Source organism: Nerophis lumbriciformis, linkage group LG14 (assembly GCF_033978685.3).
Source record: "Nerophis lumbriciformis linkage group LG14, RoL_Nlum_v2.1, whole genome shotgun sequence".
Classification (NCBI taxonomy): Eukaryota; Metazoa; Chordata; class Actinopteri; order Syngnathiformes; family Syngnathidae; genus Nerophis; species Nerophis lumbriciformis.
This window is the reverse complement of record NC_084561.2, coordinates 22,864,940-22,891,323: the sequence shown is the minus strand read 5'-3', so window position 1 is coordinate 22,891,323 and position 26,384 is coordinate 22,864,940. Positions and strand designations below refer to the sequence as shown.

The 26,384-nt window shown below is 39.0% G+C and overlaps 2 protein-coding genes across 2 annotated transcripts in view; one reads left to right on the top strand and one right to left on the bottom strand.

The window, feature by feature from the left end:
- Positions 1-18,005, bottom strand: part of pla2g4ab (phospholipase A2, group IVAb (cytosolic, calcium-dependent)) — a 53,893-nt gene extending 35,888 nt beyond the window's left edge. Inside the window, exons 1-7 of the mRNA XM_061975789.2 lie at positions 17,780-18,005; positions 6,008-6,096; positions 3,988-4,069; positions 3,747-3,895; positions 3,453-3,566; positions 3,339-3,376; positions 2,913-3,057 (exon numbers count right to left, since the gene is read on the bottom strand). Coding sequence (XP_061831773.1) covers positions 2,913-3,057; positions 3,339-3,376; positions 3,453-3,566; positions 3,747-3,895; positions 3,988-4,069; positions 6,008-6,025 — 546 coding nt within the window. The 5' untranslated portion in view covers positions 6,026-6,096; positions 17,780-18,005. The remainder of the gene's footprint in view (positions 1-2,912; positions 3,058-3,338; positions 3,377-3,452; positions 3,567-3,746; positions 3,896-3,987; positions 4,070-6,007; positions 6,097-17,779) is intronic.
- The window catches only part of ptgs2b (prostaglandin-endoperoxide synthase 2b), an 87,759-nt gene extending 61,635 nt beyond the window's left edge, over positions 1-26,124 (top strand). The window contains exons 2-11 of the mRNA XM_061975790.2: positions 18,641-18,804; positions 18,885-19,001; positions 19,074-19,217; positions 19,297-19,440; positions 20,567-20,748; positions 20,832-20,915; positions 20,989-21,235; positions 22,519-22,805; positions 22,885-23,032; positions 24,830-26,124. Of these exons, the coding sequence (XP_061831774.2) occupies positions 18,750-18,804; positions 18,885-19,001; positions 19,074-19,217; positions 19,297-19,440; positions 20,567-20,748; positions 20,832-20,915; positions 20,989-21,235; positions 22,519-22,805; positions 22,885-23,032; positions 24,830-25,233 (1,812 nt within the window). The 5' untranslated portion in view covers positions 18,641-18,749 and the 3' untranslated portion in view covers positions 25,234-26,124. The remainder of the gene's footprint in view (positions 1-18,640; positions 18,805-18,884; positions 19,002-19,073; positions 19,218-19,296; positions 19,441-20,566; positions 20,749-20,831; positions 20,916-20,988; positions 21,236-22,518; positions 22,806-22,884; positions 23,033-24,829) is intronic.
- Positions 26,125-26,384: the final 260 nt, after the last annotated feature.

Below are 26,384 nucleotides of genomic sequence, written 5' to 3'. Positions count from 1 at the left end.
AAATAAAAAATATACTTAAAATATAAACAAAGTTAATAAAAAAAATCAAATATTACTTAATGAATGAATTTGGAAAAATTATAACAATCATAATAAACACTGTTAATTGTGTAACTGGGGCAGCATGGTGGCAGAGTGCGTCTGCCTCACAATACGAAGGTCCTGAGTAGTCGGGAGTTCAATCCCGGGCTCGGGATCTTTCTGTGTGGAGTTTGCATGTTCTCCCCGTGACTGCGTGGGTTCCCTCCGGGTACTTCGGCTTCCTCCCACCGCCAAAAACATGCACCTGGGGATATATTGATTGGCAACACTAAATTGGCCCTAGTGTGTGAATGAGTGTGAATGTTGTCTGTCTATCTGTGTTGGCCCTGTGATGAGGTGGCGACTTGTCCAGGGTGTACCCCGCCTTCTGCCCGAATGCAGCTGAGATATGCTCCAGTACCCCCCGCGACCCCAAAAAAGGGACAAGCGGTAGAAAATGGATGGATGGAATTGTGTAACTGAACATTGATATGATGATCATATCATTTTTATTACATTCTTACATGGGAAAAAAACAATAGTATACTGTAATGTAGGGAAAAAAAACAAAAACAATGGTATGTAATGAGAAAAATGAAATGTTCTAACTAATAATAGTTAGTCACCTATAATACTATAAATAGTTGCATACTTCGACTTTTCAATATGCGGCCCTTGATGTAAAAAGTTTGCCCTCTTGAACTAAAGTATTAAAAGTATCAATATTTTGATCTGAGAATAAATATTGGAGCATAGAGATCTCATATCCGTGATATCAATATTTCAGTATAAATCAGCACATCACTACTGCTGATCCTGTTCAGGTTCAAATCCATAAATACTTTTATTTTGGTGCTAATTTCATTTAGTTACCTTTGATTTGATTCATACCCATAGAATGCATGACTCCACTCGAACGACTGCTGTTGTGCTGGCAGAGGACCCAGTCCACAGAGCATGAATTTGAGTTAAAAGCTTCTCTGCCATTAGATGAAGTTGTGATTGTCCACGGCCAACAGCCAGAGTTCGACACAATACTACCCTCCAACAATCGGAACTGAGAAAGTGAGCGCGAAGGAGGGCGACACCCACCGATGGCCAAAACATAGCCAGCCCTGAGTCTGAGCGCAGCACTATGAGTCTATACCACTCCGAAGCAAAATCCAGCCTGTGCGCCAAAACAACGTCCACACGGCGGACATGAAAATATGGAGAAGCTGGCAATGGTGTGGCCAAGGCATTTCAGTTTGTTTTGTCCCCTGACTCTACAAACTGGACGATCAAAGCGTTACCCGTGCTCACTGGGTCTCATGCACAGACATACCTCGGGTCCATCACCTAAAGACGTCCGTGTGCAACATAAACAACAATAATTCCTATTGTTACATGACAGAGGAGCAAACTTAAGGAGACTCTGGTTTGCCCTCCAAGGAAAATGCTGTACAATATATTCAACACTTAATAAAACTACTCTAGCTGTTTGCCTTTTTTTTTTTCTACCGCTTATTCCCTTTGGGGTCGCGGGGGGCGCTGGAGCCTATCTCAGCTACAATCTAGCTGTTTGTAGTATATTATATTGTTTTTGTACGTTTCTTATTTAAAAATGTGTTTTCATTTTTAAAAAGCATGTTCTATGTAAAATGGTGGCGTTATGGGAGGCAAACACAGATTAAATTGATTTCAATAAATTTCAGTGGGCGGAGCTGGTTGGAGATACCAGTGTTTTGAGTTCCTGTAACCGCTGCATATAGCGACTGTCATTTTGTACTACAATGAAGCGAAACTATCCTTGTCTGGTCATGTCCCTGCTTTTAGAGGATAAATACTCTAGATCTTGCACCATGCACTCAGAATAGAGCTATCCTATATAAGTCTGTGAACAAGAATTGATGCAACACAATGAATGAGAGGAGATACGTCTTCTCAAACAATCTGAATAGTCCAGTTACAATCGATTCAATGCCCGGAGTATACAATGACATGGATAAATGAGAATACATAGAACACCACTACCTACATCAACACTAGTACATCACATATCAAGTGACATGGCAGGGTGCTTTGGCAAGTCGTAGTTAAACTATGTAGCGAGGTAGTACATCCTTGAACCATAAACCAGAAAGAAAGTCAGTTAACTTGCAATATAGACAAAGTCCAACTGTGAAGTTATGTGTTTGTGTCATTGAGTCAAGCTTAATGTTTTTTGACTTATGCTCCATTTTACTTGTAATGACTGGGCTCCAGCACCCCCACAACCCCGAGAGGGACGAGTGGTAGAAAATGGATGCATGGACATTTTAGTAGGTTGCAGCCAAAGGTAAACTCACTGTCGGCAGGTCATAGATCCCTCTGTTTGTGTTTGCATGTGTGACCATTCTTTACCATCTACAGCCACGTTCTTATCAGAATTCCAGCGACCGTTAGCAAAAATGATCACTTACCACAATGTGGTCAACATTGGCAGATGTCTGCACTCCACTGAGAGCTTTTGTGGTTTAAACTGTAATAACACCTTAAAAGAATGTCTGACTCTTACATGGCCTACTACGTGGATAGTACGGATGTTTATATGTAAGTTTAAAGAAATACCAAAGCAATGTTAGAACACTACAACAGGATTATTATCTAGTCACAAATGTGTCTGGACTGAAAAAAAGGTTAACTATGCAAAAATATTAAAACAGCTTATGAGAATAATTTTAAGCGTATTTTTTTATTTGGCTGACATCTGATTCAGTGGGAAGTTTATAGCTAAGATTTCGCAGGTACCCAAAAGCAGGAAATAATAACTTGTTTGAGGTGTATCTTTGGTGTATACGTATGAAGAATGTTGATGTTCCCAGCAAGGAAGTAATAAATAGTTCTTGTTTTTCTTCAACAAGTCTACTCACCTCTTCTGGTGAGCTAGGAAGGAAACGCGGCTTTTCCATGTCAAGCAACTTCTTGATTCCCAGCATCACTCGTTCTCGGCGGGTCTGCCGGAACTGCTTTTCGTTGTCACACAGAGCCAGGCTGAATCGTAGATCCAATTTGGTACTGAAGGCACAAACAAATGGAACGGCTTTATTGTAGACGCAGATGAAAGATATAGGGCATGATCTACTAAAGGATTGCATGTATGTGTAAAGAAAGAAAGAAAGAAGGAAGGAGCCAATTGAACCCCACACGAGAAAGCACTTAACAACTTGGCAACGGAGGCAAAGAAAAACTACCCTGTTTGGAGACCACTAGTTTGTACTGACCAGCTCCAACATGTTGACATGAATAACTGATGTTGTTATGACAATGACAATAAATGATTGATCAAAATGACATACCAGATCTCCAGAAACATCTCTAAGTAGACCTTGGTTGCCTGTCGAAACAATAAAATATATGTGACATGTGTGACCTGTAAATTGAACATGTCACTTAAACTGTGGTGGGCTCACTTTGCCAATAAGGAAGGTCTTCATCCCTTTCTGGCCCACTTTGAGCTTGGCGATGTCAAAGGAAGTGGTCCCAAGAGTCTCGTCCATCACATAATTGGCGTCCATTAACGTTATCTGAGTGTTGCAACAACAGTACAGTTTTGGTTTCGGCTCCCCTCTTTTAAATCCTGAGCAACCAGTTTTCTAACAACCTTTTTAAAGTTAAACAGGTGTCTTGTTTAAAAAAAATCAAGTCATTCCAATCACAGTAACAACAGCTTAAGCTTAACAAGTATCCGTTTGAACAAGTCCAACCTTTAAGACGTTCTGCAGGTTGGGGTCTAGTATGAAGTGAAAGGTTTCGTCCCATTTTGGATTGATGTTGTTGTCTATGTGTCTGGTCTTCTTCCTGCACTCTGGGGCTGTCGGGATGTAAAGCTCCACGTACGGATCTGGTGTGTCCACTGCATAAGCACACAGAAACATACGTGCCATTAAAGAAAATTGGTTTGTTCAGAATATTGTGTGGTACCAAAGTCATTTAGAGCAGACTCACACAAGTCTCCCAGTGCTCCCTTGGTGACGCTCTCAGCTCGGACAACAGTCACAGTGAATTTGTGAGAAAATTGTTGTTCCACCTGAAATACAGAAATAATTAGTGTCACTCAAATGTCACCAACATTTGATAATGGTTCTCAGATACCATACAAATGTGTCCTATAACGATCATATTAGAGAAATCTGATTGGAAATGAAGTACTGTGCTTTTGTAGAGATGCCAAAAAACTTTTGTCATATCCTTCTATTGTATCCATCAACTCTTCCAGAACAAAATAAAAAAATCTCTAAGTATTTCAGAAAGAGCAGGACATTGATGAAAACTTAAAAGCGGTGGTCACCAAACCGTCAATCACGATTGAACAGTTGATTTTTGTGACCTTTCTAGTATCTCCCGAAAATATTCGAAAAATGTATGCATTATCACATAAATGCTCTCCAGGCAAACAATACGTCGGCACTATCTTCCAGCTTAATCTCCGAAAACTGGACAATGCTCCCGCGCGTTGCGTTGCATCATCTAAAAAAATCATTGCGTTTAATGGATCATTAAAGCTGACTGTTGTAACGCATCAACCAGCACGACACTCCCACAATCCGTTCAACCTCCAACAAGCCAAATTGAGTTGTGGTTGCTCACAGAACCGATGCAACGTGCACCAAGCCCCAGATGAAGAGCCACAAAAGCAGGGGTGCACAGAGTCATCATTCGAGATCCCACACAACCCATCATTCCAGTTGCTACCATCAGGCTGCCACTTTAAGAGTCCTGCTTGCATGAAAAAATGGGTAACTCTTCTACACTTGCTGAAAAAATGACGATGAAGAATGACAAACATGTGTGACACACATCTGCAATGGAAATCATCTTTGCACTATATTACATTAATTACTAGAAATGCAGAGAGAGCACAGACTTCCGCCAGGCCCTATCACCCAAAGATAGGGAATTATTTCAAAAACTCTTGAGACAGACAAATGCCTGCAAATGCATGAGCAAGGTAGTTAATCGAAGGATAAATTAAGCAAGAGGGTTCACTCTTTGCATCGGTCTCAGCACTCTTTTTGTCTCTGAGGCTGCAGGCGGGGCTGCTCGATACAGTTAAACATAAAGTAAAATGGTAGAAATTATCCCGATCACGCAAATTAACTAACTAACTAAAAGACAGACAGACCGCAGGAATTGTGATTCTTAGAACAATTGATGATTCGATTAAGAGTCGATTCTCGATTCAGAATGATTATTGCAATATATTATTTGGTAAATTGTATTAAAACCTTTTCAAAACAGGTTAAATGTTACGAAAACTCCTCTTGGCTGCTGACGTACGACGTATACGCAAAGCGAGAAAGCGCGGAGGGGGCCTAAAAAGCATCTTTTTAAAAATGTATTCTTGAAAATTACAAATCGATTTAGAATCGTAATAAATAAGAATCGTAATTCAGATGTGAATCAAATTTTTCTGGTAACGGTCGGGGTACTTACATAGAGGAAATAACAATGGTTACATGTACACTTGTATAATAAGTTTTAGCATTGCATGTAATGAGGAATTGACTAAAACATTTCTTTGAGGTCTTTGAAAATGTAAATGTTATCAAGTTTTATTAATAAAATTGGACCGTCATCCCGGAATGGGTTGTATTTATTGTAGTAAACAACTTCCAGTGGTTGAATGAGGGTTTTTTGATTCCTCTGTCTTCAATTTTGTTAGAAAAAACAACTGCTAGTCTTTTTTAAACCACTTGACATCTGTCAGAGTTCACTGAAGACATGTCATGTCACTCATGACGGCCTAAATAGTTTAAGATACTTTACAAGGGTCCCACCCATGTTGTGTAGAAAAAACGGTTTCAACAAAAAAACTATGGAAAGGTTCAAAGGTCAAGAGATCCAAACAGGTAATACTTTGTTGGGACAGGCTAATTTGGATTCCTTTCCTTTCATCTATATACAAATAGCTGTTGGAGATTAAACTGTCACATTGACTGAAACAACATGACGCATCAATACTCACAATGATATTGGATGCCATGGTGTGTGTCAGTAATGGAGGCCTTGGGCAAGATGGAAACTTAAGAGAACATCTCACTGGTCAGTTGAAACCTTCAGAAATCCGAAAAATTCAAACAAGTCAGTTCAACATTTGAGATACAAACGACAAATAGTACCACTTTAAGTTTAAAAACACACTAGGGCATTTTGGACAACACTTTTGTTTGGATACAGGCTGTAGTTTTCCTTCTGCTTTTATTTGAATATTTCAAGCCTGTGTGTGTGTTGCAGAGGTCATTCAGAATTTTCTCATCTGTTCAGCAAGGCGTGCCATAACTGACAAGCTTGGGAGCACGTAGGGAGACTGTGCGGTCGTCAGACTGGTCACGTAGTTTGCCTCAGTGATCCAAATCCTGCAAGTGCCAGCTCACTCTGGCCTTGTTCTGAAGTGTACAATGGACACACGCAGAGCGTGTGTGTGTGTCAATATGACCTAAACTCTTCACAAAAATATATTTTCATAAGAGGATAGAAGAGACGAGACAAGCAGAATTCAGCAAAGATGCAAAATAGACAATTTACGAAAATCATTTCCTTTACTAATCTGGGTCACGAGAGCCAAGTGTAGTCTTTCACACATGTGCAATATCAATATGTTTGTAACTGTACTTGTAAATGGGTCCTATCCCACATTTCCAACTTTTGAGACTTGTGTCTATGTTTAAAATGTTGTATTTTTGTTGTTGATGATGTGAAATTGCCATATCACAAGTTTACTGATGAGTTTTTAAGTTTTTCCTGTCTTCAATGTTTAGCCATAACTAAATCTCGTGAACTTCGCGAGATTTCTACGAGACCATGTTAATTTCTCACGTCAAAACCCTAGGAAGCCCATGTTGGGTACCGTTGGTAGCTTTTTTTTTAATTGAAAATGGCAGCCAGGAAGTTTTTTTGGATGTAAGTATTGTGTATTTAAACCAGAGTAAGTAAGGAAGGTGATGATATTTTGTTTTGGGGGAGCTAAAAACCTACCTAGCCTCTGCTCCTTTTGCACAGTTTGGTGCCATAATGCAGCAATTATCCAATAAGATCCAATTATTTTTTTATTGTTTGCTAATAACCACACATAACCGCTTAGGCTGATCCTCGCCCCCTGACCAATCCCTACAGAGCAGGGATGGTCAAGAAGGAGGCTGTAGACTCTGAGCTTATCAGCCCTGCATACAACTTGAGTATTTTATTAAAATAAACCAAAAAAACAATTGAAAAAAAAATATATATATATATTTTGAGATTATTTTAAGATTGAAAAATGACTGACTTGCAGAGATGGGCAAACCACGGCCAGGAGACCATAAAATACATAAAATATACGGCCATCCAAATTTTCCAATGTATTTTACCCAGACATATTTGCTAAACTATGCTACATTTAAATTACCAGAAAGTCTTAAAACATTTGCATATTTCAACATAATTCCAAAGGTTTCTGAAACGAGGGGTTTGATACAAAGCAGAGTGTTGGGTTTTTTTTCACTGTCAATGAAGCTAAGGCCTGTGTGACAAAGAGGGGCGAAGAAGCAAGCTTTATAGTGCAAATTTAGTGCAGACAAGTGATATTTTAGTACACATTTGGGTGTTTTTTAGGCCCTAATCTAGTAAAGGTTTGCGCGTATTAAAATGTGCAAATTTGTTAGCGCACGCAAAGCTGATCTATTAAGGTTGTGCGCAAAAGATTGCATTTCTTAAATGAGTAAAACAAGGGCGCACTCTATTTAGTGTGTCTGTCTTCACCCATATACAGAATATATGGTAATTATTAGAACACCCACAGTAGTGGGAGGAAAATATGCAAATATGATCGTTTTGCACATGCAGTGTGATTTATCAAAAATGAAGAATTTAGACTCAAAACTGAAACATATTATATATTTAGCACATCTACAATGTTCGTGCAAATTGGCACAGTTTCGCGCAAATGGCTATGAAAAAGGAGGCGATCGTGCTGCAAAAACAGACAATTAAGATAGAAAATATTCAATGTTTGTGTGTGTCAACAATTTGTACTGTCAGAAATAATAATATTATATATATTGTCAATTCTGCAATGACTTTTATAATTGTATAGCTGCTGGATGACTTTTGAAGCGGATTAATTCATGTTTAATGGCTTTTTTAATGGCTTTCATTTAGTCATTAGGAGATATACTGTATATGAAAAAACGTCTTGCAATATGAATTTTCTGTGACGCACCATCACAAGCCCACAACATCACAGCGCATGCCTCCAAGAGCGCACCTTCAGCATGCTGAAATTAAGTTCTGTTGACTAGGATGCGCTTCGATATAGCCCAGAAATGCGCTTTATATTATGTTTGTGTGCCGCATGTCAAAAACATGAAAATGCGCCACAGGTTGGAACGTATGATAAATGTATAAAAATGTATAGGGAAATGAGTGTCTCCATTGTGACAGCCGGTATTCACTCAAAAACCTCATTCAAATAGAGCGGTTTCAACCACTTTTGCACTTGTTATCAATTATGCACGCAGTCTTAGTAGATCACTCGCAACACTCCCACTAGTAGTACATGTAATTTTATAGTTCGCACACCCTATTTAGCACATTTTATGTGGATTTTAGTAGATCAGGTCCTCACTGTTTTCGTGTTACTCCGTGTAGTTTTGTTTTTCTCGAGTTGCAAAGGCGGTTGTCCGGAAGGTAAACAAAACACATCAGAATCAAGGAAGGATTTAATCATCTGGAACCTAGTAAGTACTGAATAACGTTTACTGTCATAGTTTCACTTATTCTTTTTTGCTGTTCTATTGAAACGTTCAACTTCATATCACATACAACAGCTACTTCTTACAAATGAACATCATCTTGCTGATTTCAACTAATGTCATGTGGAATATTGACTTATGTATTTACTTACTTACTTATTTATTTGTTTATTTTGTAAACACTCTATCCATTTTTCGAACTTTAGAACCCATTGTGGCCTGTGAGTGAAAAGATTTGCTTGGTGGTGGGATAGATTGTTGTCATCTATGAACGACCATATAAAGTTAATAATGCCGTGGAATTGCATTGATTGAATGGCAAATTTGATGTGTACATTACCTCACGCAAAATAAACAACATGATGAAATCTAGTTTATATAGTTTGTATACAGTACAGTATATTGACCTACATTAAATCGGTTTCAGCAACTTTGGACAAGCGGTAGAAAATGGATGGATGAATAATGCAAAAAATTATCAGATTTGTTCCTCTACTGCAGTGTTTTTCAACCACTGTGCCGCGGCACACTAGTGTGCCGTGAGATACAGTCTGATGTGCCGTGGGAGATTATCTAATTTCACCTATTTGGGTTAAAAATATTTTTTGCAAACCAGTAATTATAGTCTGCAAATTATGTGTTGTTGTTGAGTGTCTGTGCTGTCTATATAAACAAAAGGTGAGTGCCCCTAAGAAAAGGCATTAAAGCGTAGGGAAGGCTATGCACTGAACTGGCTACAAAGTAAACAAAAACAGAATGCTGGACGACAACAAAGAGTTACTGTGGAGCAAAGGCAATGTACATCCGAACATGACATGACAATCAACAATGTCCTCACAAAGACGGATACAAACAACTGTAATATTCTTGATTGCTAAAACAAAGTAGATGCGGGAAATATCGCTTAAAGGAAGACATGAAACTGCTACAGGAAAATACAAAAAAAAAAGAGAGAAAAAGCCACCAAAATAGGAGCGCAAGAAAATAACTAAAACACTACGCACAGGAAAACAGCAAAAACCTCAAAATAAGTCAGGGTGTGATGTAACAGGTTGTGACAGTACACCTACTTTGAGACAAGAGCTATAGTGATGCATGCTTGGTTATGCTTTAAAGTCATATCCAACAATTGCGACAACGACTTTTTACTGTCAACTGTTTTTTGTTTTTTAATGATTCCCGCTGGTGGTGTGCCTCCGCATTTTTTCAACGCAAAAAATGTGCCTTGGCTGAAAAAAGGTTGAAAAACACTGCTCTACTGTACCAACCATGAACCGAACCGTGAGATAAAAACCGAGGTACGTACAGAACAATGATTATGGCGCATTCCTAATGCCTAATATGGTTTGCATTAAGGAGAGACCAATTAAACCAAATTCATTATTGCAAATGATGGAAAGTAACTTTTGGTGTAATTTACCACAATATAAAGTGGACTGAAATAAATGACGACATTTTCTACTGTGCATTTCTCAATACAGTGCTCACTCAACTTGAGAGTGCTTTGAGATAAGAGCAATCTCTCATTTAAGTTGTACACAACAATTTAAGTTACAAGCATCCCTGTCAGGAAGCACGGTGGAACAGGGGTTAGTGCATGTCCCTCACAATAATAAGGTCCTGGGTCAAGTCCTGAGTGGAGTTTGCATGTTCTCCCTGTGACTGCGTGGGTTCCCTCCGGGTACTCCTGCTTCCTCCCACCTCCAAAGATATGCACCTGGGGATAGGTTGATTGGCAACACTAAATTGGCCCTAGTGTGTGAATGTGAGTGTGAATGTTGTCTGTCTATCTGTGTTGGCCCTGTGATGAGGTAGTGACTTGTCCAGGGTGTACCCTGCCTACCGCCCGAATGCAGCTGAGATAGGCTTCAGCAGCCCACGCTACCCCGAAAGGGACAAGTGGCAGAAAATGGATGGATGGATGGACACCCCTGCCATTAAATGGCATGGCAAATGAACTCCGTAAGATCTGATCAAAACATTTGGCCTTATTACAGCTGGCGATCGACATAACTTTGTTTTTGAAGCATGAGAAGGAGAAAATGAACAAGTGGATGATATTCATTGAATTGAAAAAATAAGTTATCGAAAACATGATCGTGTGTGTCGCCAACTCGGCGAAGCAATTCAAGCGTATCACTGCTAATCTTCACCATACGGAAGCCGAATGAGTCTGCCAGCCAAGAATGTTAAAATAATATCTAGCCGGCTAACATGTATCCATAAAAAAGGGAAACACTGCTGATGGTGTGTTTGACAAAGAAGCAGCTTAAAGGAGATATTATAAAGTCTACTCTCCAATGTAAATTCTGTACATTATTATTAACATTACTTCATGAAACTACTGTAGTATTTTATTGTTTTCATACAATATTTATTATCTAAAAGTGTGTTTTTGTTTTTAAAATGCATTTTTCATGTTAAATGTGTCCTATTTTAATAATTTCCCAACATTTAAAACACTTCTTTGTGATCTACATAACATGTAAAGGTGGTTCTTTGGTCAAAATTTTGCATAGATTGTTTTACAGGCCGTTTTCATGCCGCTTTCTGACCGTCTCTTTGGGATGCGCAGTTTTGTGGGTGGGTCTTAATTACGGGCCTCCACTTCGACAGCGTCTTCTCCACTACGGAGTCTACTGACAAATGTAAGTTTGAACTATACACAACTTTATATTAAAAAATGCAACATTGGAGTCAAGAAGATCGTGAAAAAGAAGGAGTTTATTGACTACAGCGCGCACTACAATGGCGAACACGAGCAAGGCATTCTGGGTAAATGTATACCATATTACAGTAATCCGCTGACGTTTTTTCCCAACCTGTGACGTCACAAATTACAAACAGCTCCTTTGGCGGAAATAGAAGGAAGGCAAGATTGTTTTGTAAATATCTCCACAATGCCGCCACAGTTTGATTTAAAATTTTCAGGACTTAAAATAAATAATAATAAAAATAATAATAAATCTGTGTTGGCCCTGTGATGAGATGGCGACTTGTCCAGGGTGTAGCCCGCCTTCCGCCCGAATGCAGCTGAGATAGGCTCCAGCACCCCCCGCGACCCCAAAAGGGACAAGCGGTAGGAAATGGATGGAAGGATGGATTAGATTTGTATAGCGCTTTTCTAGACACTCAAAGCACTTCACAGAGAAGTGAGGACCCATCATTCATTCACTCCACTTTCACACCTGGTGGTGGTAAGCTACATTTGGAGCCACAGCTGCCCTGGGGTAGACTGACAGAAGCGTGGCTGCCAGTTTGACCACCACCCATCATTCATTTATGTTTAAAAACACACTAGGGGATTTTGGACAACAATTTTGGGGGCAAGGGTGACGTGTCCTGCCCAAGGACACAACGGCAGTGGTTTGGATGGCAAGAGGCGGGGAGCAAATTTGCAAGTTTCTGGCACGGCTGCTCTACCCACCACGCCATGCCGCCCCTGTATGTATATATACATATATATATCCATCCATCCATCCATCTTCTTCCGCTTATCCGAGGTCGGGTCGTGGGGGCAGCAGCCTAAGCAGGGAAGCCCAGACTTCCCTCTCCCCAGCCACTTCGTCCAGCTCCTCCCGGGGGATCCCGAGGCGTTCCCAGGCTTTGCATAATAGGGCCCATTTTAAATGGTGCTACTTTGTGGCAGGATTAAGCACCAATTGATTTAATTTAATTTGTGGCTCCAAAACTTTGGAACAATATCACTGCTCCGCTCATCTCCCAGGGGGTGATCAAGGGTGATGGGTCAAATGCAGAGAATAATTTTGCCACACCTAGTGTGTGTGTGTGTGTGTGTGTGTGTGTGACAATCATTGGTACTTAAACTTTAACTTAACTATTGTCATTCGGACGGCTCCCTCTTTAATGACTTTTAAATCAGGTCTTAAACATATTTTTACTCTTTGGCTTTTAAAGAGAGTTGTGTAATTTTAGTTTATTTTAATTTTTCTGAGTTGTGTGATTTTAGTCTATTTTATTTTTTCTGATGTATTTACTCTTTTCTAGTTCAATGTTTTATATTACTGACTCTTCTAGTATGTTTGTCTTAACTTCTCAAGTTTCAAGTTTCAAGTTTTACTCGTCCCATGCAGAGTACACCACAGTGAAATGCTTTTTTTCCATGCTCTTCAGATATTGCGTACAGTGGGATCCAAACACTAGTTGTAGAATCTAATACACTAATACAAAAAATACAAAAATTGGAATAGCTCTGATGTACATTAATTACAAGACTAAGTTGCACAATAAGTTACAGTAGTTATGGTAGAAGTATCAGTACAAGTAGAAGTACAGTAGTCAAATACAGTACCAGTGCAATATCAAATAGTATAACAGTATATACCAGAGGTGGGACCAAGTCATTGCTTTGCAAGTCACAAGTAAGTCTCAAGTCTTTACCCTCAAGTCTCGAGTCAAGTCCCGAGTCAAGACAGGGCAAGTCCGAGTCAAGTCCAAAGTCAAGACTGGAAAGTCTCAAGTCAAGTCCCAAGTCCTGCATTTTGAGTTTCGAGTCCTTTCAAGTCATTTAACCACAGACTAATATATTTACACAGATTGTGTATGCTTTTAAAACGCTGTATTTATTTATTAAAACAAGTGCATTTGAAATTGCAGGGAAAAAGATAGTGCTGACATTGCACTTCAAAATAGCACTATTAACCAGTCATTTTAAACATGTAACTCATTCCTTTACAGAATAAACACATTTGAAAAAAACAAGTGCAACTGTACTTATTTGCACAAAAGTGTTAACATTGTATTTCCATGGCATATTGCATTGTAACTAGTTCCACAGCAGTTTCTATCCTGTTCTTACCTTATCTCATCTCATACTGTATGTGTGTTTATGTGTGCGTACACATGAAAAACATAACAAATATATGAACATAACAATGAACAGAGTTGTACTTTTTAGATGTCAGGACCCTATGCAATATGTACACATATTCTTAATATAGTATACATTTTAACTGACCTTTATTTGACTATGTTTGTCTTTTTGTAGGTGGCTAAAATACGCGGTGCTGCTGACTGCCGTCTAACGTTACGTTACTGTGTGTGATACATTGACTAACGTAACGTTATGTATAGGTACCTCATGAAACCCTGCTTAAAAAAAAAATCACTTGACAAAAAGTATGAATAAGGTAGCAAACTGCAGTGGACGCAACAGATTGCCGTGTTTGCAATGACGTTATAACCATAGACATCTTATAAGTAGACGCAGCATTGGTTGCTGTGACGTGAGCAATTTGGCCGCCATCTTGAAGTGCTGATGAGGAGCCGGCGAGCAGCCGAAACTGACAGATGACAGGTAGAAAACAAAGATGGTGGTGTTCACCGTTTTCCTGCTCAAAATGAGCGGACTGTTGAAAATAGGAATCGGGGGATTACTTTTCACAAGTGAGATTTAACATTAACGTACTATTGGTTGTATTTTATGAAAATAATATTACCACAGAGTTGAGAAGGATCAAAGATCTTCAATATTTGTATGTGAAAATCACAAAGAAATCTTCTGGGGGAGGATGACGCCCCTACAGGGGTTTGGTTTACAAACTTTCAGCCCCACCTAAAACAAAATTCACCAGCCACTACTGATTATGATGCATTCTCATTTTAGGCAAAGTATAAGACAATACTTTCTTAACAGTATAATTGTAACCAGGAATCAGTCTTCAAGTAACAATATTCAAATACTAACATTGTTGGGTTAAACAGAATTTGGTTTTATTCTGAATCCAGTGAAACAGATTGGTGGTTTTAGCTGATATGAAGACTTTCAGGTGTTTATACAGTATATGTTTAAGTATTTGGCAGACGCTTTTATCCAAAGCGACTTACATAAAATAATACATATAAAACAATCACTGCAAACATTATCATTTAAGGGAAGAATGTAATAGAAAATATCAATACAAAGTGTCAAGACAGAATAAACTCTCTGCTGCTGAAGCAACAGAGATACAGTCTATAGGTCCCTAAGATATATAGATATCTAATGTATTCATACATTGTTTATGTAGGATACACGCATATGTATATATAACCTAATCATATTGTTTCTTCAACTTAAAAATAGTTTACTGTTTTTTTTCCCCTTCTCTGGGATTATATTCCCAGTTTTGATCTCGGACGTCTGGTCACTTATAGCGTATAAGAATATTATATTACTGTTAAGCAAACTATGAATAATAAAACACGCCAAAACATGTGTCTGTTACACACGTATGACAAAAAAGCGCGTGAAAATCAGTGGTATTCAGTGAGGTAAAATGAATTAAATGCGCTGACAGTTCTTTGCTCCTGCCAAATGAATTGCACTGAGTGGAGCGGATCACCACTCCAAGATGGCGGCCCCGCGCCTCATCTGCGCCAGTAGGCAGTAGCGCTCTATGCTGCGTCTACTTATAAGATGTCTATGGTTATAACGTTAGCAGTGAGTTTGCAGCCTCACTGATTTAACTACGCAGCAAATACAAGTCACGTAACTTAGCCAATAAATGTTATCTTACATTCAAAACTTACCCTTCTTTGTGCAACTTCAAATGTCGAACGAAGTTGGAAGTTGTTGCGTCTCCGTCTGTAATATTCGAACTGTGTGATTTGCATACGGCAATTCGTTTTTTGTTGACCAAGTCGTAGTTTTTATACCCGAACGAAACGAACTTTAACATAATTGTTTATCACTGGCACGTTGTTGGACAACTCTTGGTCATTGGTTGTCCTGCAATTTGATTGGATGAATGCTGTGTGATGAAAACAACGTAGATCTAATTTGATTGGCTGTTGTACTGACAGCACACCAGCTGACAGGAATAACACGCTGATAGACAGACGAAGAAAATGAAAAATACGGAGCGCTCCCAAATAACTTTTTAAGCTTTGGATTTTGGGGAAAGTGGCAAGTCATGTCAAGTCATGTCAAGTCAAAAGGCTCAAGTCTAAGTGAAGTCACAAGTCATTGATGTTAAAGTCTAAGTCGAGTTGCAAGTCTCTTTACATTTTGTCAAGTCGAGTCTAAAGTCATCAAATTCATGACTCGAGTCTGACTCGAGTCCAAGTCATGTGACTCGAGTCCACACCTCTGGTATATACAGTATAGGAAGCACAAATATTAAGGTGTCTACAGTTCTTTGGCAGTTGAGTAGTGACAGTAGTATGAACAAAGGTAATGGAACAGTTTATACTCTTGTTTTTACATTATTTACAGTCATTGAATGAAGGGTATTGTAGCCCGATAATTACAGTGGTAAGTAAAGTGATTCTGTGCAGCACTTTGTGAAACTTCTATTGTTGTTTGAAATGTGCCATATAAATAAAGTGGATTGGATAGGATTGATTTCAATTAATTTTGAAGTGAGACTGTGCATTGGGATGCAAGTGTTTTGAGTTAAGAGCTCCTTCACAGAACCAATTAATAAGCTCGTGAGTTGAGGTACTACACTACACAGAATATGTTACAGCAGTGATTTTCAACCTTTTTTGAGCCAAGGCACATTTTTTGTGTTGACAAAATCCGGAGGCACACCACCAGCAGAAATCATTAAACAACGAAACTCAGTTGACAGTAAAAAGTCGTTGTCGCAATTGTTGGATATGACTTTAAAGCTGACTTATTTGGAGTTTTTTGCTGTTTTCCTGTGTGTAGTGTTTTAGTTCTTGTCTTGCGCTCCAATTTTGGTGGCTTTTTCTCTTTCTTTGGTATTTTCCTGGAGCAGTTTCAGGTCTTCCTTTGAGCGATATTTCCCGCATCTACTAAAGTTAAAAAGTTAAAGTACCAATGATTGTCACACACACACTAGGTGTGGCGAAATTATTCTCTGCATTTGACCCATCACCCTTGATCACCCCTTGGGAGGTGAGGGGAGCAGTGGGCAGCAGCGGTGACCGCGCCCGGGAATCATTTTTGGTGATTTAACCCCCAATTCCAACCCTTGATGCTGAGTGCCAAGCAGGGAGGTAATGGGTCCCATTTTTATAGTCTTTGGTATGACTCGGCCGGGGTTTGAACTCACAACCTACCGATCTCAGGGCGGACACTCTAACCACTAGGCCACTGAGTAGTACTATGTTTTTATCCTTCTTCGTGAGGACTTTGTCAATTGTCATGTCATGTTCGGATGTTACATTGTGGATGCCATCTTTGCTCCACAGTAAGTCTTTGCTGTCGTCCAGCATTCTGTTTTTGTTTACTTTGTAGCCAGTTCAGTTTTAGTTTCGTTCTGCATAGCCTTCCCGAAGCTTCAATGCCTTTTCTTAGGGGCACTCACCTTTTATTTATTTTTGGTTTTAGCATTAGACACCCTTTTACCTTTACGCTGCCTCCCGCTGTTTCCGAAATCTACAAAGCAATTAGCTACCTGCTGCCACCTACTGATATGGAAGAGTATTACACGGTTACTCTGCCGAGCTCTCGACAGCACCAACACTCAACAACAACACATCATTTACAGACTATATTTACTGGTTTGCAAAAAACATTTTTTACACCAAATTGGTGAAATTAGATAATCTCCCACGGCACACTAGACTGTATCTCACGGCACACTAGTGTGCCGCGGCACAGTGGTTGAAAAACACTGTGTTACAGTACTAATATCTGGTACAGGCTTTCTTGTTGTTATGTTCGCCATGACAGGCCATTAAGTAGCAGACTACTGGTTTACATATAGTAGATAACGCTCGACAGAAAGTGGTTACTTGCAAATGTGAAAGCGCCTTTTATACAAATGAGAACATCCAAGAACGTCACCTTAATAGACCAACTTGGTGTTTAGCTCACCTAATGCGCTTATTATACACATTCTAGCCGTCAAAATTCGAGTAAATTCAAGTATTTTCGAGAATTTTTATGACAGTATACCGCCGCTTTACTTTCGTCCGCATTTAAAATTGCGTAAAAAGTCCGAAATGACAGAAGAGAAGATTTATGCACTTCCGACAGCGTTCCTACCAAAACCACCGAATGATGTGCGGTAAAGAGAAAGTTGAAGAAGACATACCTTAACGAAGTTTAAATGAATCGACTCACAACTCCTGAAAAAGTGTCATCGATAGAGAATCTTCCTCCACCACCACAGTCCTGGTGGGAGGCGGTGCCTTTAACTTTGTGTGGCAAGTCATGGCATTATTCGAAGCCTTAATCAATCTTCTTTAACACAGCATTTCGTGTTAATAGCGCACAGTGTGTAAAATAAATAATGATAAAGACGATAGTTCCCAACAAGAGACAATAATGGAGGATGTATGCGCAGTAAAGGCTGAAAGTTGCGCTCCTGTGCGCACTGCTGCACCCACTTGGGGGCGCGAAACACTCTGCTTCCAAAATGAATTTGTCCACCACAAACTGATAAAAGTTTAGTATATTATTCATAAAATAATTTCTAAATATATATATATATATATATATATGTTTTACTTTTTTTAAAATTGTATATAAAATTGATTTGTATATTTTAATTTTCAATATTATATCAGTGAATTGATTAACGTGGACCCCGACTTAAACATGTTGAAAAACTTATTCGGGTGTTACCATTTAGTGGTCAATTGTACGGAATATGTACTGCACTGTGCAATCGACTAATAAAAGTTTCAATCAATCAATCAATCAATGTCTATAAAGCCATAATATTTAAAAGAGTCCAATTAAATGAACCAATATAGTATATTTATCGGAAATATATCTCTATTACATAAACGTTTGAAATAGTATTTACATTTATGATATGGACATTAAAATGACTCACAAGCAAAAAAAACAAAAAACATCAGTGGCCTATACCACACATGTGAGGTTGTGCAAGGGAAAAAAACGAAGATCGCTTCTGTCTGTGTGAGGTGGCTGATGACGTCATTCACAGGATATAAAGGTGCTCCCTGGGCAGGATGGGACGCTCATAAGTTGAAGTTACAGTGGAGGTGAACAGTTGTGCAGCCAGGAAGAAAAAGTTCACACCGAGTCTTTGGAGTATGAACACACTCAGTTTTTTCCTTTTGGCTCTTGGTTTTCTCGTCTGTGAGGGAGGTAAGTCAAACCACTTTGATGGCTGAAAATCATGCCGTGTTCCTGTTGTCATGCCTCTTCTTCCACATGGTGTGTCTCAGGTAACCCGTGCTGCTCGGAGCCATGCCAGAACAGAGGCGTCTGCACAGCCCTGGGAGCCGAAGCGTATGAGTGTGACTGCACGCGTACGGGATACACCGGTCCAAACTGCACCACGCGTGAGTACTCGATTATATCAAATCTTCTTGGAGTGGACCTTTTCACTCATTCGCCGCTTTGACCCTGCACAGCTGAATTGCTCACCAAGATCAAAGTGCTCTTGAAGCCGTCGCCCAACACGGTCCACTACATTCTCACCCACTTCAAGGGCTTTTGGAACATCGTCAACAACATCTCATTCCTCCGAGATGCCATCATGAAATACGTGCTGACATGTAAGTCCTTAGATAGAGATGGTAATAATAAGTGCAGACAAAGCAAGGCTAATACCCATTTTTCTTCTTTATCTTCCAGCTCGCTCGCACATGATTGATAGCCCCCCAACTTACAACGCTGATTACGATTACAAAAACTGGGAAGCCTATTCCAACCTCTCCTACTACACAAGAACCCTCCCCCCGGTTCCGCGGGATTGCCCAACCCCGATGGGAGTCGTAGGTAAGCGCTCTCTCCCCCGGAGAAACCTGTTTTCTGAGATTCCTGAATACTGAGCAAAGGGGTTGTTGAGTCTCATTACATCAGAGGAAGTGCTGTTGGAATTATTTCAGCTTGGCACACTGGCGATGGAGTTTGAGTTAAAAAAAAAAAAAATTGCGGAAAATGTTCGACTCAAATTTCTGAAATACATCTAAAGAAAAGATAGCGCAGTTTTAATTTGAGTAAGTACAAAATAACACAGCTTGCCAGCACAAAACAAGTTTCATGAACATTCCAGGAACCGTACGTTTTAACTAGGGATCGGTATCGGACAATTTCTTTGAAAAAGTACAGTATTTTTAGTACAAGGAAGCAACTAATTATGTATCTCCATACACAGTGTGGAGCTGCTCCTCAAAATAATAATAATTCCCTCCATGACGGAAAATAAGCTGCACTTCTTAATATCTTAGGTATCATTATCATTGGAAGATGAGGTTAAACATGTTACACAGAGAGCAAGCAAGAGCAGGCATGCTTATAGCTAAGCTTAGGAAAGTTTACGAAGTGTAGATGGAACCGCGCTACAGTTATTAACTATCTTCTCCTTTTTGGCATTTTTTATTTATAAGGTGGTGTGTGTAACAAAGGTGTCGCTGTACCTCATTTTCGTCAGATGCAGTCAGTAGTCATTTGTTTCACCTTCTTTAGTTACACTAGTGGTGTTCCTCAAGGTTCTAGCTCAGGTCCTCTTTTAGTCATCATTTGGGCTATTCAACTGGTGGCCAACGAGTTCAGTTCAAAAAACTTGTGAAAGACTCAAATTTCTCAGCAGATTCTTAAAACCACAAGAGGGCTGTCATGGAGATGATCTTTGCCTAGCTTTTTTTTGCAGAAGGTCCTTAAAAACGGCAGAGCGCTTCTGTATCTGACAAAATAAATTCACTAAAATCAAATGGCTACTGTAGAGATCTCCGGTTCTCCGGAATATACAAAATAAGACTAGTGGTGACTGGACAAGTCGGTCTTTAGCTTTTTGGAAATATGGCCCTAAAACAATTTAGTTGAATATCCCTGCATTACAGGATAGGGTTCAACCTTTGAAGGCTGCTTTTTAACTGGTTGGATGTTGTAATTGCTCATCCAGGTAAAAAGGAGCTACCTGATGCCAAGCTTCTTGCTGAGAAACTCCTGATGAGACGACAGTTCATCCCTGACCCGCAGGGCAGCAGCCTGATGTTTGCGTTCTTCGCTCAGCACTTTACGCACCAGTTCTTCAAATCGGACATGAAGAGAGGCCCCGCCTTCACGCAGGCCAAAGGTCACGGGGTAAGTGGACAGCAATGTTCTTTTCTCTCGAGGATGCATCTTGTTTGATATTTATGTACTTTTGCTGTGGTGTGATGCTTCAGGTGGACCTCAGTCACGTTTACGGAGACGGCCTGGAGAGGCAGTACAAGCTGAGGCTCTTAAAAGACGGCAAACTTAAGCATCAGGTACATGTGGCGTTTGTGTGGCATTACAATCCCTTTGGGACGACACAGGCGTCTCACATATTTGCCTGCGCAGATGCTGGATGGAGAGATGTACCCCCCAACTGTAAAGGAAGTGGGTGCTGATATGCACTACCCTCCTCATGTCCCTGACTCTCACCGCTTTGCCGTCGGACACGAAGCATTCGGACTGGTCCCCGGACTCATGATGTACGCCACCATATGGCTCCGGGAACACAACCGGGTGTGCGACATCTTGAAGGAGGTCCATCCTGACTGGAACGACGAAAGACTCTTTCAGACCGCACGGCTCATTCTGATTGGTGAGTATCGTAATAGACTGGTAGTAGCGTATGTGCAATGATATATTAGGTTATTGTTAGTAATATAACCTGTACTCAGTGTTACATTGTAAAAAAAATGTCAGTAGATTTGATAGTAAAAAAAATGGTCGTTCATTCGTCAAAATGTTACCATAAAAATAACAGTGGTAATGTTTTTTCCATTTACATTAAAGCTATGTGTATATGGGGCGCTATAGCTCGGTTGGTAGAGCGGCCGTGCCAGCAACTTCAGGGTTGCAGGTTTGATCCGCGCTTCCGCCATCCTAGTCACTGCCGTTGTGTCCTTGGGCAAGACACTTTACCCACCTGCTCCCAGTGCCACCCACACTGGTTTAAAAAAATGTAATTTAGATGATGGGTTTCACAATGAAAAGCGCTTTGAGTCACATGAGAAAAGCGCTATATAAATATAATGCACTTCACTAATTCACTTATGTAGAAGGAACGACCATAGATTTTGGTTTAAAAAATGGCAGCTCAGTCGACATATGTTTACCGTAAAAATAACAGTGGTAGCGTTTTTCAATTTACAGTAATGCACTGTAAAAACAATGACAGTAGATTTTACGGTTAAAAAAAACCTGTCAAATTAGTCGGCAGAATTTTACGATAAAAATAAAAGTGGTCTAATTTTTCCATTTACGGTTATGCACTGTAAAAATAATGATCGTAAATTTCACAGTAAAAACAACGGTGGTACCGTTTTTCCATTTAAAGCAATGCTCTGTAAAAACAACGACCATGATTTTCTGGTAAAAAAAAACAAAAAACTGACAGCGCAGTTGCCAGAATTAAACGGTAAAAATTAAAGTGGTACAGTTTTTCTATTTACAATAATGCATTCTAAAAACAAAGATTGTTGATTTTACGGTAAAAAAAACCCCCAACAAACTAGCAGCTCAGTCACCAGAATGTCACTGTAACGTTTACAGCAATGCACTTTAAAACCACTGTGAATGCCACTTGAACTGCCATTTTTTTACTGTAAAATCTACAGATCTTTTTAGAGTTCTAATAGGAAAAGCACATCTTTCCGCAGTGCATTTGTTTTTGGTTGCACACGTCCAGAAAAAAACCCTGTCATGCAAAACACAAATGTCCCCGACTGTGGAAAAGAGTGGAAAGTGGAAGTTCTGCATTACATTTTACCTCCACATTTCGAAACAGGATTTACTTCAAAAAGAGGAAATGCTCCATCACTGTCATCCACTTGACAAATGTTGTACTTTGACAAACCAACTGAATAGGATTTTGATATGCAGGAGAAACCATCAAGATCGTGATTGAGGACTACGTGCAGCACCTGAGTGGCTATAACTTCAAGCTCAAGTTCGATCCCGAGCTGTTGTTTAGCCAGCGTTTCCAGTACCAGAACCGCATTGCATCCGAGTTCAACACCCTGTACCACTGGCACCCCCTGATGCCCGATACCTTCCGCATTGAGGAGAAAGACTACAACTACAAAGAGTTCGTCTTCAACACGTCGGTCGTGACAAAGCATGGGATTGCCAACTTAGTGGACTCCTTCACTAAGCAAATAGCTGGGCGGGTAAGTTGTTTTTTTACGACACACTACTTATTATGCTTCATGTATATTCATAACATATTTTTCTGGTATTTTTTTTTAGGTTGCTGGTGGCCGGAATGTCCCTGCACCAATTATGTATGTGACCATTAAATCCATGGAGGACAGCAGAAAAATGCGTTATCAGTCTCTGAACGCCTACAGGAAAAGATTTTCCATGAGTCCATACACGTCTTTTGAAGACCTGACAGGTGAGATAACATTATACTAATCATTTTGTAATGCTTAAAGTTATATGGAAGTAGTATCAATAGTAGCAGAAGAGCAATGATACCAGAAGTACCAATAGTATCGCAATTCGAGCATAGTTACAGTACTCTTATATTTAGTGTACACTGTAAACATTTACCAGAACTTCACGGAATTTAAAAGTATTTTTCCACAGTAAAATACTGTAATCAAAGTTCACTGTAACATTACAACAAATGAATGTACAAAATTACAATACCCTTATATTGAACAGCAATTATTACTGTAATCATAGACCTTTGTAATATCACAACAAATTACTGTAAATTCAAATTGATTTGTCTCTACAGGAGTTCTGTCGACAATTGTGGAGTTACAGCATATAGCTGTTGTAATCAACTATACAGTTACAACAGTGAAGTTACAGCATTTAGTTGTAACTTTATGGCACACACATCTGCAGTTACAGTAAATTACTACAAAGGGGATTTCCAAGTAAATTACTGTAAACGTTGCTGTGAAAGTAATGCACTTATTAGCCAGTAATGTGCTGTGAATTTACAATGAAAATGTTTAAAGTGTAGTTTATTTTGCCGCTTGCAAGGTTACATTGGGGTCAGTCTCAAAAGAACATTCAAAACGAAGTAGGAAGAAGCCAAGCTTATTTAATTCTGCCGCTTTTCCGTATCACAGCAATCAATGATACACATGTTCACTTCCTGTGTAATTGTACACTACTTGCCGAACAATACAGATGTGTAATAGTTGAGTTAACAGTTTGTAGATGTTTGTGACTGTAATATAAATAAAGCATACACACATCATTATATATATTAATAAATAATGAATAGGTAAATAAAAATGCAACACTTGATACCGTTTTGTTTAACCCTCAGTGGAGTACATTTTTGCCCAATATTTTTGCTGTGTAACTCCATTATAAATGATTTTTCCTAAAAACAAAAATGTATGTTGAATTAAAAAATGTCAATGACCAATTCTTTCACAGATGTACAAAACACTGGCAGTTATACCACAAAACCCCAAAACCCAACAGGACATAAAACATTTTGGATTCATATTTTTTGATCACTTTTTGTTTTTCCTTAATTGTTTCAATCAGCTTCAGCCCTAAACAAAAAACACTTAACATGCAATGTTTTTTTTTAACACTTTGAAGGCCTTTTAATCAAAAGGGGCCATAGTTGTCAATTAGTATACATTTGCATAACATAAGTAATTTCCCTCATTTTAAACTGGCGACATTATCTGATCAAAAGGCTTTCAAAAGGCTCCAAATAAAAAATTTAAAAAAAACTTAGGTTTATTGAGAAATTTGAGGAATAAAATTATTTCAAATTTGAAATTTAGATAATTAAAATTGAATGTCCCCATAACAATACTAAAGTAACAGGAAGTTACTTGGGAAATGTGACATCATTGCTCCACATATAAAATAGTTTCATGAAAATGTTACAAATTAGGGGGGGAAGTTTTTTTTTTTCAGCGCTACCTTTAAAGGATTTATGAATTATTTGCAATGGTTTATAACCCAGATGTTTATCTCATGTTATACTTGTATAAGCAGATTGTCAGCAAAGATAAACAAGATTTAAACAAAAACAAGAAGTCTTGCTCCCAAGTGGAAAGTGTAGAGTATTTATCAAGATATTCGAAAAAAACAAAACACCTAATAGCGCCAGAGATTTCAGGAAGAGAGTGAATAGAAATATGTATCCTTTGTACTCAGTCTAAAAATAGACTGATTAAAAACTAAAACCCGTTTCCTCCTTCATTAGGAGAAAAAGAAATGGCCGCAGTGCTGGAGGAGATGTACGGCGACGTTGACGCTGTGGAGCTCTACCCGGGCCTGCTGGTGGAAAAACCCCGCGAGAATGCTATCTTTGGGGAGACCATGGTGGAGATGGGGGCCCCTTTTTCACTCAAGGGCTTGATGGGAAACCCCATCTGCTCTCCAGAATACTGGAAGCCCAGCACCTTTGGAGGCAGCGTAGGATTTGACATCGTCAACACGGCATCCCTGCAGAGGCTTGTGTGCAATAACGTCCAGGGGCCCTGCCCGGTGGCGTCTTTTTATGTGCCGGACGTCAGCGACACGGGGTCCAACTCCAGCACGTCCCCCTCACGTGGTAGTGACGTCAACCCCACAGTCATTTTGGAAGAAAGGACTACTGAGCTCTAAGTTTATTTTTAAGCTATTCATACAGTTTTTTATTTATTTAATGTCTTATTATTTATTCTATTTATAACAGAACACTTTTTATATGATTTGTTATCTATTGTTGAACGGCTCTCTATTATTTATTGAAACACACAATGTATTGTAAGTTATTGTATTGTAAAATGAAAGATCTCAGCGACTGCAACCTGATACTTGAAAGTTAGTTTACAATTTGAGCTCCAGTTACAATGCTAACGTTTCTATGAACTAAGTGCTGCTTGTCTTCCACTTTGTGTTTATGTACAGTCTTTGTTCATTTATGACAAAAAAGTGGACTTTTACTGCCGACGGTAAATAGAATCCCTGTAATGATGAAATAGAATAATTTAATCAATTTGAGTATTTTTTTGTATTTATAATTTTTATTTAAATATATATGGTCATTTGAAATGACACTGGATTTAAGTTGCACAGTTTTATATGTCTGTTTTGTAGAAGACTCACTTGAATAGGGTTGAAATAGTCATGTGGTTGGTTGGATAGGCTCTCAAGGACTATTTGAATACCAGTTTGGCACTAATAAACGTTAGCAGGAAATGGTGAACATTTCTTTAGAAATCACATGGCACTTTCATCCTTGTTTGACATTCAACTGTGTAATCCAACTTGTAGATGACTGCAAAGTATTTCTTATCATTAAATTATATTTCTGATGTTCAAATGAATGGTCATTTTCAATTGTGTTTGTCGATCAAACGGTTTTGAATACCAGTGATGGGAGTAAGGCAATGTGTTGCAAGTATCAAGTATTCAATTCCAAGTCAAGCCAAGTTTCAAGACAAGACCGGTCAAGTCTCGAGTAGGTAGGAAACCGGTCGAGTCAAGTCTTGAGTCACCTACTTCTGACACTGTTGAAATGCAATAAAATGAGTTTATTTCGGTCATATAATCAATCATTTTGTGTGATCAATTTAACAGCACAGATTGTACATATTAACAATCATACACATACACACACAAAAAGAAAAAGAATGACCAAGAAAGGAATAGGCTGAAGCCAAGGCTTATATTTGCCTATCCTAAACATTCACTAAAGATTAGATTGCCTGGAACATCAACGTTCAAAAAATCAATGGGATGAAAGTTATCGTTGCTATATTTTAGAATTTTCC